Here is a 14,591-nt window from a genome sequence, read left to right as displayed (position 1 = left end):
CCTCCCAGCTTGCACTCTGTCTGTCTTTCTCTCAGAAATAAATAAAACATAGATATAGATATAGATATAGATATAGATATAGATATAGATATATATTTACAATTCCTTGATGATACTCTGAGATCTTAGAGCTGATCCCCTGATCCCTCTGATGATTGGTTTTCTTAATTTCTGCTTCCTCCTAACTCTGTGCCCAAGATCATCATTGTCCCAACCAGGATCTAGGTTAGGAAACTTCTGTTCCGCTGGCTGAACTCCTGGCCAGGTGGGTGCTCTCTCCACCAAACAGACATTGCACCTCTTCTGATTATTCCTCTTTGCTCTCCGGTAAATAGGATATTCATGATAGACATCAGCCTAGCCCAGGAATAAATATTAGGTCCGCAAAACTAATCAACCTGATCTACCAAACCTAGTGAATCTTCCAACAGTGGTTTCATTTCCTTCTTGAAATTCCTCACCTCAGTACTGGTGGTGGTGGGCATTGACAAAACCAATCTCTCCTTGTCCCCTTTAAAAGGACCTTCCTTAATGGAAATAACTTAGGGCTCCAGCAATCTATCCTTGATAAGATCTGCGATCACTGGCTGGAGACTTTTTTTTTTCCTTCTATTGGAATAGGAAACTGCTTCCTGCAAACTATTTCACCCAGTTGTTTTAAGGAAATCTTTTTTGGGGGAATGAAGAGCTCCCAGAGGGAAGAAGGAAGTTCTCTATGTGCTTTTTACATTTTTTCAGTTCCCTCCTGAGGTTTGTATACAAACCAATAAGGCATAAGGTTCCTCCTGTCCACCCAAATTCTCTGTTTTGTTCCCTCCTACCCCCTCCTGTGGGTTGACCTGGGGATTATAAGGAGGAGGAGTACAAGAGAGGGCGTCCCAAGGCTTCTCCTTTAGAGATTCCTAGTACTTTCCTTTTTTGTGTTAAGGGGAAACATAGAAGAGTTCTTGGTAGACAGCAGAGAGCATATTCCTTCACCTACAGTGTACTGGAACTTTGTCATGCACATAAAGGACTAGAGCCTGGCAGACCCAGTCTTTCTCTGAGACAAACTGAGGCCAAAAAACAGAGGGCCCTTTAACTGGGTCTCTTGTCCAAACAAAGCAGCAGAATTTGATCATTTTATGTTTGTCCTTGTTCCCTGTATAAGGAGCATCCTCCCAGTACTGTAACATTCGCCCCAGTGGACTATCTGGGGGAAGCTGAAGAGACCCCACCTATTTCTGGGTCTCTTTCCTTACCCCTAGGCCTAGAATTTTTGTTCCCCATCCTTGAAAAGGCTGGTTCCTGCTCCTGAGCTTCCCTGGGGTGCTCGATCCCCCCATTAATGGAGGTTTCCTGCACTCTCCAGAACCCACTTTGTCTCCAGCCGTTTCCCTCATAGGAGAATGGGACTGCAGATCTAGACTCTGCATTGTCTTCATATCTAGGGTATGTCTCAGTCATACACACTCAGCTTCTAAGGATTTCCTGTCCCAAGGCAGTACTTGTAGTCAAATTTTCCTACCTTGGTCTGGGTGATGAGGTTTTGGGATGATGGTAAGGGTTCATGGGGTCTGGAGCTGAAGACCAAGAAAGAATTCTTGAATACGTCTTTGGTGCAAAAAGTTGATTTTATTAAAGTACGGGGACAGGACCCACGGGCAGGAAGAACTGCACCGGGGTCATGACGGGGTAACTCATTCTATACCCTCAGGCTGGGAAGGGGTCAGGGATAGAGTAAGTCTCTAAGGAATTTTGGAGGCAAGGTTTCCAGGACCTTGAAAGGCTAGCTGTTGTTAGGAAAATGCCATTTATTACCATTTAGTAAAACCTCAGCATGAGACCCTTCAGATGTACATTGGGGGCCATAAGCTTGGAGCATGATTGCCAGCATGTATCTTGGGGCATTTGAGATAAAGGAAATAGACTTACAGGATCCTTGAGGTTGGGAATAATGTTCAGCCAAGATTCTCTTTTGCCCCCAACAAAGTGTCATCATTGAGGCAGCTGAGCTCCTAGAGGAAGGTCACTTTGCCTGTGTCAAGGACTTGTCAACGGGCTGTAGACAGGAAGGGAATTTCATTTTTCATTTGCTGTAGTTTCCCCACATCACGGGGGCCAGCACTTAAACCCCTTTCCTTTGTTCTTGGGCAGCCAAGAGTGTCCGAGCAATATCACACATTCCACCTGGGGGTGGGTGGGTGCTAGCTTATACTTTGCCGTTAGCCTGCTTTATGCTCCCTCATCACATGCACAGAGTTATGGGTCACCGCGGTGCTGTCTTTTACCCTTTCCCCAGCATCACTTCTTTCTCCAAAGATAAAAAGTCTTCACCTCCACAGATACCACAGAGGCCAGGAGCCCTCCCATGGAAAGGCCACCCTAACTGGGATGAGCCAGTTAAGTCCTCACCCACAGGAGGACTTGGACCCTGCAGGTTGAGGTGAATCCTGGGACCTCTCACATTTGTTCACTTTCTCTCTTTGTTCTTTGGTGCAAGCTCATTGCAAATCCCATGAAAATAAGTCCCTGAAACAGAGACAGGAAGAAGAACCAGGAAGTAAAGTTTGGGACTCCATTGTTGGGAGGGGGTCGAACATATTTTCTCTAGATTGTAAACCTAATGTCAAATGGACAGCACAGCTTTTATTTGAATCATCATGATGAAAACGAATCATCTCCCTTACTTCTCACAATAGCAAATGTAACAGTGGTACCAAAATCTTACAAGAAAAGTAGGAAGAATTAAATTACAGACCAACCTATTGGGGATATCAAAAACCAAAATCATAAATGAAATATTAGCAAAATTAATTCAACAATATAGCAAGAGAGTACCACACGGTGATGGAAGTCATTGTCCAGGATTGCAAATTTGGTTGAATGTTAGATCAATGTAAAGCCTGACATTAAGAAACTAAGTGAAAAACGGTGTGATTATCTCAACACAGAATAAAAGTGTTTGGTTAAATTTTTATGTCATAAATTCAGAAAATGTGTTTGATAAAATTCAGCATCAGTCATGCCATAAAATTCTTAACACGCTGTATGACAGTGCTCTTTCTTGGTTCAGAAAGTGAAGTTACAGAACACTGAGGAATTTATAGGAGACACTGAAAGCTTCGATTTGGGGACCATACAAGCAGGCCACTGTAATTACTGAGCAGTGTAAGGAGGAAAATAAAATAGATTCCATAAAGATGGAAGATACAGTGATAGAATGTACACTGATGATGTGATTTCCAATTCAAAAAATCCTAAATATAAATTACTAGGCCAAATAAGATTCTTGAGGAAGATTACCATGTAAAAAAACATGCAGATTACCATGTAAAAAAATATTATATGTGCTAGCAAGAAACACTTTGAAATCGAAACCTTACAGTTATAATAGCATCAAAAATGTTGTGTTTCTAATTCCAACTCTGATAAAAGGTTCTAGGAGAGGCTCTGTGGGGGGAAATTATTAAACATTTTTGAGACAGCCAAGAGATATAAATAGATGGATAGAAATCCGGGAAAAATCAAATATTTTCATTAATCAAAATCTAAACAAAAATTGAGGGGAGGGTTGAAAAATAATAAGTGGATTCCAAAGGCAAGGCAAAGAATAGTTGATACACTTTTCTCTTGAAGAGAATCCAAGTGTGAGCATTTGCTATACCAGATGTCGAGAATTATCATAAAGCGATAGTATGTAAGACAACGGGATCTCAATGCAGGAATAGTTGCCAGATCAAGGAACAAAATAATAAAACACAAACATATTCTTGCATAAATGGACTCCTGTCACCCCCAGTTTTGGTTCTACTGCGATGTATAGCTACCCTATGACCCAGCAATAGCACTGCTAGGAATTTACCCAAAGGATACAGGAGTGCTGATGCATAGGGGCACTTGTACCCCAATGTTTATAGCAGCACTTTCAACAATAGCCAAATTATGGAAAGAGCCTAAATGTCCATCAACTGATGAATGGATAAAGAAATTGTGGTTTATATACACAATGGAATACTACATGGCAATGAGAAAGAATGAAATATGACCTTTTGTAGCAACGTGGATCAAACTGGAGAGTGTTACGCTAAGTGAAATAAGTCATACAGAGAAAGACAGATACCATATGTTTTCACTCTTATGTGGATCCTGAGAAACTTAACAGAACCGTGGGGGAGGGGAAGGAAAAAAAAAGAGAGGGAGGGAGCCAAACCATAAGAGACTCTTAAAAACTGAGAATAAACTGAGGGTTGATGTGGGGTGGGAGGGAGGAGAGGGTGGGTGATGGGTATTGAGGAGGGCACCTGTTGGGATGAGCACTGGGTGTTGTATGGAAACCAATTTGACAATAAATTTCATATTAAAAAAAGAGAAAAAAATGAAAAGAAAAAAACAAATAAAAAGAAGTAGAGAAGTTTGTTGTTTTCATAAACGGCATTTGAATCATTTAATGCATGGAAAAAATTAAATTCTGGGAATTTGCACAACACACAACAGTCAACTACTGGTGGGTTAGAGACCTCAATATAAAAGCTAAAACCATAAAACCCATAGAGGACAACACCCTTGTTTAAAGATTTAGGTAAGGAAAGTTTCTTCAACAGAATGCAGATGCCCCAAATGCAGTGGGACAAAATAGACATATTTGCCTACATTAAAAATAAAAATTTCACTCATCAGAAGACTCCATGAGAGAGTGAAAAGTAGTCACAGCATTTGGAAAACACCTATAAAATACATAGTTGTCATTCTCTAACATTTAAATATGTAAGGAGTGCTTTACAGCGATAGAGAGAAGAATATACTGTTGGTATATGAGCAATGACTTGAACAGAGTCACCACACAGGAGCAAATAGTAATGGTCAGACCAGTAATCTTGGGGAAGGTACTCAGCCTCACTGGTCTTCAATGGCAAAGACAATCATGAGGAAGTACAAGGACTCCCACCAGAGAGCCAGTAGTCAACAATACTAAGGAAGGAGCACTGAGTCTCAGCAACTTTGAAGATGACAGGTGAAAGCATTCCCTTCAAACCATAAGGAAAAAGCTGATGTCTTCTAGGAAGGTTGAGGGACACATCTCTTATGGCCCCACAGAGTCCATGTGCATGGGTAGATTTCCCACAGACCTCACCTGGGAAGGCCATGTGGAGAAGTGACAGGATGTATGATAGAATGTATGGTCCCACCTGGAGCATCCCAGGGGGGGCATGGATAGAATGTATGGTCCCACCTGGAACAGCCCAGGAGGAGCAGGGATAGAATGTACAGTCCCACCTTGAGCAGCCCAGGAGGGGCACAGATAGAATGTATGGTCCCACCTGGAACAGACGAGATGGAACAGGGATAGAATGTATGGTCCCACCTGGAACAGCCCAGGAGGAGCAGGGATAGAATGTATGGTCCCACCTGTAACAGCCCAGGAGGAGCAGTTATAGAATGTGTGGTTCCACCTGGAACAGCCCAGGAGGAACAAGGATAGAATGTATGGTCCCACCTGGAACAGCCCAGGAGGAGCAGGGATAGAATGTATGGTTCCCACCTGGAACTACCCAGTTGGAGCAGTGATAGAATGTATGGTCCTACCTGGAGCAGTTCAGGAGAGCGAGGATAGAATGTATGCTCCCCACCTGGAACAGCCCAGGAGAGCAGGGATAGAATGTATGGTCCCCACTTAGGACAGACAGGGTGGAGCAGGGATAGAATATATGGTCCCCAACTGGAACAACCAGGAAAGTGGTAGAGTGTGTAAATAAATTGTGTTAGTTGTTGCTGAAAAGGTGCTGAGGCTTCTTGGCCCACACCTGATGCAGGGATTGGAGAGAATTCCAGTCCCCCTGCCTCTCTGTTTAGACCTTCTTTCCCAGACCTGCATTCTTCACATGGATTGTATCTTTGACCCCATGCATCCCTCCCTCTCTCCAGAGCCTACAGCTGTGTTTGCCAAGGAGCAGCCAGCACACAGTGAGGTGCAGGCCAAGGCAGGGGCCAGCGCCATGCTAAGCTGCGAGGTGGCCCAGGCCCAGACAGAGGTGACGTGGTACAAGGACGGGAAGAAGCTGAGTGCGAGCTCCAGAATGCACGTGGAGGCCAAGGGCTGCAGCAGGCGGCTGGTGGTGCAGCAGGCAGGGAAGGCGGATGCTGGGGAGTACAGCTGTGAGGCTGGGGGCCAGAAGGTGTCCTTCCACCTGGACATCACAGGTCAGTTCTTTCAGAGTACAAAATTAGCCTCTTTTATGATGTGAGCTTGGAACAGATTTATACCCAAGACAGACTCTCATGCTCTTTCAGTTAGACTTTTCCATTGACACCACCCATTCACCACCTCCATTTCCACATCTCAGGTGGGACCATGGGAGGATGGCTGGAGGGAGTGCACAGGAAGGAGACAGGTCATTCTCATACACCATGGGTTGTGTTTCCATGTAATGGTGCTGGTCACATGTTCCCAGCACCTGCTCAGAACCCACTGGTGGACCTTGGTATCCAGAAGTCTGAATCTCCCTGATGCATGGGATTGAGGTAGACCAGATATGTCTCCACTGGAGTTGTTCTGAACATCACAAATGTCGTCCTCCAACACACATGAGAGTTTCTGGTGGTGCAGATGTTTGATTTCACTGAACCAGGATAATGGTAAATTTGGGGCACACAATCATCCTTGGAGTTTTCCCAGGACTGTGCTTTGAGTGTCCACAGCTATAGGTGTTTTGGGAGACTTCCCTGTTTTCACAGGGATCTACGAGTTCTCTCTGCACCAATATGTAGCCAAATCTGTATCTGTATTTTATTGCAATGGCTGTGAAGCTTTCAAAGAGAGCAATTACAAATCAATCAATTCCTAAGGAATTATATTGAAACTGGCACAAGAAAAAATGGACAACTTGTACAATCCTAGCACTTAAAATAAATGGATGATTATATAATTTTCTCACAGAATAATGTCTAAGACCAGTGGCTCTACTGTCAAATTCTACCAAATATTCTGAAGAGAAATTACTCCATATTCATAGGATTCTTAGAGTGTTGAAAAGAGATGTAGTCATCAACTCCTTTTACATAGGTAGCATATCAATACCAAAATGTGACAAGGTAAATATGAAGAATTTTCACAGGCCACCTCTCGTTGATGTGAAAGTAATATCTTCCATAAAATATTATCCAACTGAATTCTGCATTTTATCAAGGGGACAATACACTAGGACAATAGTCATATTCTGGGAATGCAAGGCTGGTTCAACACCAGAAACATTAGAAAATCAACACAAAGCTTGATATTAACAAAATCAAAGAAACAATGATGTGATTTCCCCAATAAATGAAGAGTAAAAGCTCTGGATAAAATAAAGCATCAGAAACACAGGCAGAATATTCCATAATATTTCGCATCAATTCCTGCCACAAGATTCCTCATAAGCTTTAAATAGAAGGTTTTGTCCTTAATGTAATAACTGGTGGTATTGAAAAGGCTAGCTGACATCACACTTCACGTCAAACTTTGAAAGCTTTGCCTTTGAGAATGGACCAAGACAGGGAAGCTGAATGTCCTCACTTTTATGCAACGTTCACAGCACACCATGGAGGAAAATAAAAGTAAAGATATGAAAGTTGGAAAAATGAAAACTGAAACTAACAGAAGATATGATTATCAATGTGAAAAATCCCAAACAGTTTCTATTTTTTAAGTTAAATTAAAACAAGTATTATTGTAACCCTACAAGGGTATTTAAGAATATATATCAAAATAAAAAAGAAATCAGAGCATCGCTAAGTTTGAGTAGTTTGGGTATAAAGTAACAAATTTAGGGGCACCTGGGTGACTCAGTCTGTTGAGTGTCCAACTTCAGCTTAGGCCATGATCTCATGGTTTGGGAGTTTGAGTACCACATCGGGCTCGCTGCTATCAGCATAGAGCCTGCTTCGGATTCTCTGTCCCCCTCTCTCTTTGCCCTTCACCCACTCATGCCCTCTCTCTCTCTCTCTCCACAATAATAATAATAATAAAGTAAAAAATTTAGTAAACATTGTAATTATTGTGTCTACTTTTCAAGGTATTTATATTGTTCAAAAGTTTTAGTCACATTAAAATTTTAATTGTAATTTGCACTTTCTATGAGATTTTAACTAACTGCATTTGTAATAAATTGTATTTCATTTATTTTTTATTTTTATTTTTTTTGCCTATTCTGGAAATTTCATATGTAGCGTTTTACTTTTTTTTTTTTTTAAATAGTCTTAATTTTTTTTTTTCAACGTTTATTTATTTTTGGGACAGAGAGAGACAGAGCATGAACGGGGGAGGGGCAGAGAGAGAGGGAGACACAGAATCGGAAACAGGCTCCAGGCTCTGAGCCATCAGCCCAGAGCCCGACGCGGGGCTCGAACTCACGGACCGTGAGATCGTGACCTGGCTGAAGTCGGACGCTTAACCAACTGCACCACCCAGGCGCCCCTTACTTTTTTTAAAATATGAAATTTATTGTCAAATTGGTTTCCATACAACACCCAGCGCTCACCCCAAAAGGTGCCTTCCTCAATGCCCATCACCCACCCACTTTCCCCTCCTTCCCACCCCCCATCAACCCTGTTTATTCTCAGTTTTTTTTTAAATTTTTTTTAACGTTTATTTATTTTTGAGACAGAGAGAGACAGAGCATGAATGGGGGAGGGTCAGAGAGAGAGGGAGACACAGAATCCGAAACAGGCTCCAGGCTCTGAGCAGTCAGCACAGAGCCCGACGCGGGGCTTGAACTCACGGACCACGAGATCATGACCTGAGCTGAAGTCGGACGCTTAACCGACTGAGCCACCTAGGCGCCCCTATTCTCAGTTTTTAAGAGTCTTAAAAACCATTACTTTTTGGACACCAAAGAGCGTGAAGAGAGATTAGGACATACAAAAATCAATATATAGGAAACATTTATCTATCTATACACCAGACACCAAAAGCTGGAAGGTGACATTTTAAAGGGGTTACAACAGCATCAGAAAAATCCTGTTATCAATTTCAGGTCTAAGAAAGGATTTTCAGATGCTTTGTGGGAAAAAAATATTCAACTTTATTGAGAGACAGAAAAAGATCTAAATCATGGATGGAAATTGATGAAAGACCCAGAGGCAGTCAGTCCTCATCAAAACCCAAATAATAGCTCTTATGTGAGTGAGAGTATTGACAAGTGAGTTGTAAAGCCAGAGAGAGGAAATCCACTTTTGACAAAAACCAGCAAAACCAAAACCAAAAGAAATCCCCAAAGCAATGACGTTGACTTTACTTGGCTTTTGATAAAACGACAGCAATTCAAACAATCGGGGCTTTAAATAGAGACTGGGAAACTTCTCAGGGAAACAGGAAGTGAGTCCAGAAACAGCTTTGTATAAAACCCAAGTCCCTTCTCTCTCTTTTTTAAATCACTCTAGAGCTCTCAGTGTGACTGTAGTAAAGGGTTGGTCTTTCACAAATGGTGCTAAGATCATTAAACATATGGAAAACTGAAATGAAGTTGGATGTCTGTTTCTTGCCATGCAAGAAACTGAGCTGCATGTGAGTTAGAGACCTCGGTGAGAAATGTGGTTCAAGCTCTTACCAACAATGTCAGTCATTCATGACCTCAGCATAAGGAAAGCTTCCTGAGACAGAATGAAATTCACAAAACACAAAGGAGAAAGTAATATATCTGCCTATAACAAAACTCTTGCTTAACATTTTTTTTTTTCACAAAACAGTATGAAGGGGTGGAAATGCCAGTCACAAGATGGGGAGGGTATATAAATACACATAACCACAAACACTGACATTTACTTAAACAAAGAGCTCCCAAATGAATATGAGTAAGAGACAGTGCTGTTGTAAATGGGGCAAAACACTTGAGCAATGACACCACAGAAGATCAAATTATAACTACCAAAAACTTCAGAAAGGGTGCTGTACTTTGCGAGTCATCAAGTCAATGCAAAAGACAGCCACAGGAAAACACAGATGGAGCAGTGATAGAAAGTATACTCCCACCTGAACAGCCAGAAAAGTGGTAGAGTAAATATTTGTGTTAGTTTTTGCTGAGAGGGTGGTGGGGCTTCTTGGCCACATACCTGATGCAGAGATCAGAGTGAGTTCCATTCCCCATGCATCCCTGTTTAGACCTTCTTTCCCAGACCTGCATTCTTCACATGGATGGTATCTTTGACACCATGCATCCCTCCCTGTCCCCAGAGCCTGCAGTCATGTTTGCCAAGGAGCAGCCAGCACACAGTGAGGTGCAGGCCAAGGCGGGGACCAGCGCCACACTGAGCTGCGAGGTGGCCCAGGCCCAGACAGAGGTGACGTGGTACAAGGACGGGAAGAAGCTGAGTGCCAGCTCCAGAATGCGTGTGGAGGCCAAGGGCTGCAGCAGGCGGCTGGTGGTGCAGCAGGCAGGGAAGGCGGATTCTGGGGAGTACCTCTGTGAGGCCGGGGGCCAGAAGGTGTCCTTCCGCCTGGATGTCACAGGTCAGTTCCTAGAGAATGCAAAATTAGCCTTTTCGTGAGGTGAAGGTGGAACAGGTTTATCCCCAAGACAGACTCTCGTGCTCTTTCAGTTAGACTTTTTCCCTTGACATCACCCATTCACCACCTCCATTTCCACATCCCAGGTGGGACCATGGGAGCATGGCTGGAAGGAGTGCACAGGAGGGAGATAGGTCATTCTCATACACCAGAGGTTGTATTCCCACATTGTTCCCAGCACCTGCTCAGAACCCATTGGTGGACATTGGAGTCTAGGACTCTGGATCTCCCTGATGCCTGGGACTGATGTAGACCAGATGTCTCTCCCCTGGGGTTATTCTGGGAGGTCGCAAATTTCTTCCTCCCAACTCATATGAGGGTTCCTGGTGGTGGAGATGTTTCATTTCACTGTATAGGAGAAAGGGAAATTGGGGCCACAGAGTCATACTTGGAGAGTTCTCAGGACTCTGCTTTGAGTCACAGTTTTTGGCATTTTGGGGCACACTTTCCTGTTTTCACAGGGATATAGAAGTTTTCTCTGCACCCATATGTAGCCAAATCTAGATCTGTATTGTACTGCAATGTCTGTGCAGTTTACAAAGACAGCAGACAATTAAAAATCAATCAATTCTTAGGGAATTATATTGAAACTCATACAAGAAAAATTGTACAACTTGTACAATCCTAGCATTTAAGATAAATGATGATCATAAATAATTTTCTCACAGAATAATGTCTAAGCCCAGTGACTCTACTGTCAAATTCTACCAAATATTCTGAAGAGAAATTATTCCATGTTCATTGGATTCTTATAGAGTATTGAAAGAGATGCAGTCATCAATTCCTTTTACATAGGTAGCATATCGATACCAAAATGTGACAAGGTAAATATGAAGAATTTTCACAGGCCACCTCTCGTTGATGTGAAAGTAATATCTTCCATAAAATATTATCCAACTGAATTCTGCATTTTATCAAGGGGACAATACACTAGGACAATAGTCATATTCTGGGAATGCAAGGCTGGTTCAACACCAGAAACATTAGAAAATCAACACAAAGCTTGATATTAAAATCAAAGAAACAATGGTGTGATTTCCCCCAATAAATGAAGAGTAAAACTCTGGATAAAATAAAGCATCAGAAACACAGGCAGAATATTCCATAATATTTGGCATCAATTCCTGCCACAAAATTCTCATAAGCTTTAAATAGAAGGTTTTGTCCTTAATGTAATAACTGGTGGTATTGAAAAGGCTAGCTGACATCACACTTCACGTCAAACTTTGAAAGCTTTGCCTTTGAGATGGGACCAAGACAGGGAAGCTGAATGTCCTCACTTTTATGCAACGTTCACAGCACAACCTGGAGGAAAATAAAAGTGAAGGTGAAAGTTTAAAAAATGAAAACTGAAACTAACAGAAGATATGATTATCAATGTGGAAAATCCCAAAGTTACTTTTTGGATGGCAAAGAGAGTGAGGAGAGAATAAGACATACAAAAATCAATATATAGGAAGCATTCTGTATCTAGACATCAGACAGCAGAAGCTGGAAAGTGACATTTTGAAGGGGTTATAACAGCATGAGAAAAATCCTGTTACCAATTCCAGGTATAAGAAAGGATCTTCAGATGCTTTGTGGGAAAAAAAGTATTCAACTTTATTGAGAGACAGAAAGAGATCTAAATCATGGATGGAAATTGATGAAAGACCCAGAGGTAGTCAGTCCTCATTAAATCCCAAATAATAGCTCTTATGTGAGTGAGAGTATTGACAAGTGAGTTGTAAAGCCAGAGAGAGGAAATCCACTTTTGACAAAAACAAAGCAAAACAAAACTGAACAAAAACCAAAAGAAATCCCCAATGCAATGGCATTAACTTTACCTGATATCAAGACTTCTGATAAAAATACAGCAATGCAAAAAATTGGGTGTCTATGTATGGCCCCAATGAAGGGGTAGAAATGCCAGTCACTAGATGGGGAGGGTATATAAACACACATAACCACAACAGTCTGACATTTACTTATATAAAGAGCTCTTAAATAAATACGAGTAAGAGATAGTGCTCTTGTAAGTGGGGCACATCTCTTGAGCAATGACACCACAGTAGAGCAAATTATAACTACCAAAAACTTCAGAAAGGGTGTTGTACTTTGTGAGTCATCAAGACTATGGAGGATACAGCCACAGGAAGGCAGGCAGATCAGTGATAGAATGTATGGCCCCCCCACCCCAGAACAGCCAGGAAAATGGCAGTCTGTAAATAAATTGTGTTAGTTGTTACCGAGAAGGTTGTGGGGCTTCTTGTCCACCCACTTGGCACAGAGATTGGAGAGAGTTGCAGTCCCCCTGCCTCTTTGTTTATACCTTTTTTCCCAGACTTGCATTCTTCACATGGATAGTATCTTTGACTCCATGCATCCCTCCCTGTCCCCAGAGCCTTCAGCTGTATTTGTCAAGGAGCAGCCAGCATGCAGTGAGGTGCAGGCCAAGGCGGGGGCCAGTGCCACACTGAGCTGTGAGGTGGCCCAGGCCCAGACAGAGGTGACATGGTACAAGGACGGGAAGAAGCTGAGTGCGAGCTCCAAAGTGCACGTGGAGGCCAAGGGCTGCAGCAGGCGGCTGGTGGTGCAGCAGGCAGGGAAGGCCGATGCCGGGGAGTACAGCTGTGAGGCTGGGGGCCAGAAGGTGTCCTTCCATCTGGACATCACAGGTCAGTTCTTTCAGAGTACAAAATTAGCTTCTTTTATGAGGTGAGCTTGGAACAGATTTATTCCCAAGACAGACTCTCGTGCTCTTTCAGTTAGACTTTTCCATTGACATCACCCATTCACATTTTCACATCCATTGACATCACATTTCCATTGACATCACCCATTCACATCACCTCCATTTTCACATCCCAGGTGGGACCATGGGAGGATGGCTGGAGGGAATGCACAGGAAGGAGACAGGTCATTCTCATACACCATGGGTTGTGTTTCCATGTAATGGTGCTGGTCACATGTTCCCAGCACCTGCTCAGAACCTACTGGTGGACATTGGAATTCAGGAATCTGGATCTCCCTGATGCATGGGGCTGATGTAGACCAGATGTCTTTCCAGGAGAGTCGTTCTGAAGGTCACAAATATCTTCCTCCAAATCACATGAGTGTTCTTGATGGTGGAAATGTTTGATTTCATGGAACCAGGGGAAGGGAAAATTGGGGCCACCGTCATATTTGGAGTTTTCCCAGGACTGTGCTTTGAGTCACAGTTTTTGGCATTTTGGGACACAATTCCCTGTTTTCACAGGGATGTAGAAGTTTTCTCTGCACCTATATGTAGCCAAATCTAGATCTGTGTTGTATTGCAATGTCTGTGCAGTTTACAAAGAGAGCAGACACTTACAAATCAATCATTTCCTAGGGAATTATATTGAAACTTACACAAGAAAAATTGGACAAGTTGCACAGTCCTAAGACTTAAGATAAATGGAGGATCATAAGTAATCTTAGAGAATAATGTCTAAGCCCAGTGCCTCTTAAATTGTATAAAATGTTCTGGAAAGAAATTATCTCATGTTTATAGGATTCTTATAGTGTTTTGAAAAGAGACACACACATCAATTTATTTTACATATATAGCATATCAATATCAAAATATGACAAGATAAATATGAAGAATTTTCACAGGCCACCTCTTGTTGATGTCAAGGCAGTACCTTCAAGAAAATATTGTCCAACTGAATTCTGCAATTTATCAAGAGAACAACACACTAGGACAACAGTCATATTCCAGGAATGCAAGTCTGGTTCAACACCAGAAACATTAGAAAATCAACAAGTAGCAATCATTAAGAATGAAATCTTGCCATTTGCAACAATATGGATGGAACTAGAGAGTCTTATGCTAAGTGAAATTAGTCAGAGAAAGACAAATATCGTGACTCACTCATATGTAGAATTTAAGATACAAAACTGATGAACATAAGGGAAGGGAAACAAAAACAATATAAAAACAAGGAGGGAGGCAAACCATAAGAGACTCTTAAATACAGAGAACAAACTGAGGGTTGCTAGAAGGGTGTTAGGTGGGGGAATGAGCTAAAGGCAAGGGCTTTAAGGAGGACACGTGTTTGGATAAGCA

The 14,591-nt window shown here is 42.2% G+C and overlaps 1 protein-coding gene across 1 annotated transcript in view; it reads left to right on the top strand.

Annotated features, from left to right (window-relative positions):
* The window catches only part of OBSCN (obscurin, cytoskeletal calmodulin and titin-interacting RhoGEF), a 162,299-nt gene that overhangs the window by 43,102 nt on the left and 104,606 nt on the right, over positions 1 to 14,591 (top strand). Inside the window, exons 13-14 of the mRNA XM_047082324.1 lie at positions 5,905 to 6,180; positions 10,187 to 10,462. Coding sequence (XP_046938280.1) covers positions 5,905 to 6,180; positions 10,187 to 10,462 — 552 coding nt within the window. The remainder of the gene's footprint in view (positions 1 to 5,904; positions 6,181 to 10,186; positions 10,463 to 14,591) is intronic.

The sequence above is a fragment of the Lynx rufus genome, unplaced genomic scaffold (genome assembly GCF_022079265.1).
Source record: "Lynx rufus isolate CCGP_SWC_20201006 ecotype Redwood Valley unplaced genomic scaffold, mLynRuf1.p SCAF_1, whole genome shotgun sequence".
Classification (NCBI taxonomy): Eukaryota; Metazoa; Chordata; class Mammalia; order Carnivora; family Felidae; genus Lynx; species Lynx rufus.
The sequence above is the reverse complement of the archived record's forward strand: the minus strand, read 5'-3'. Positions and strand labels throughout refer to the sequence as shown.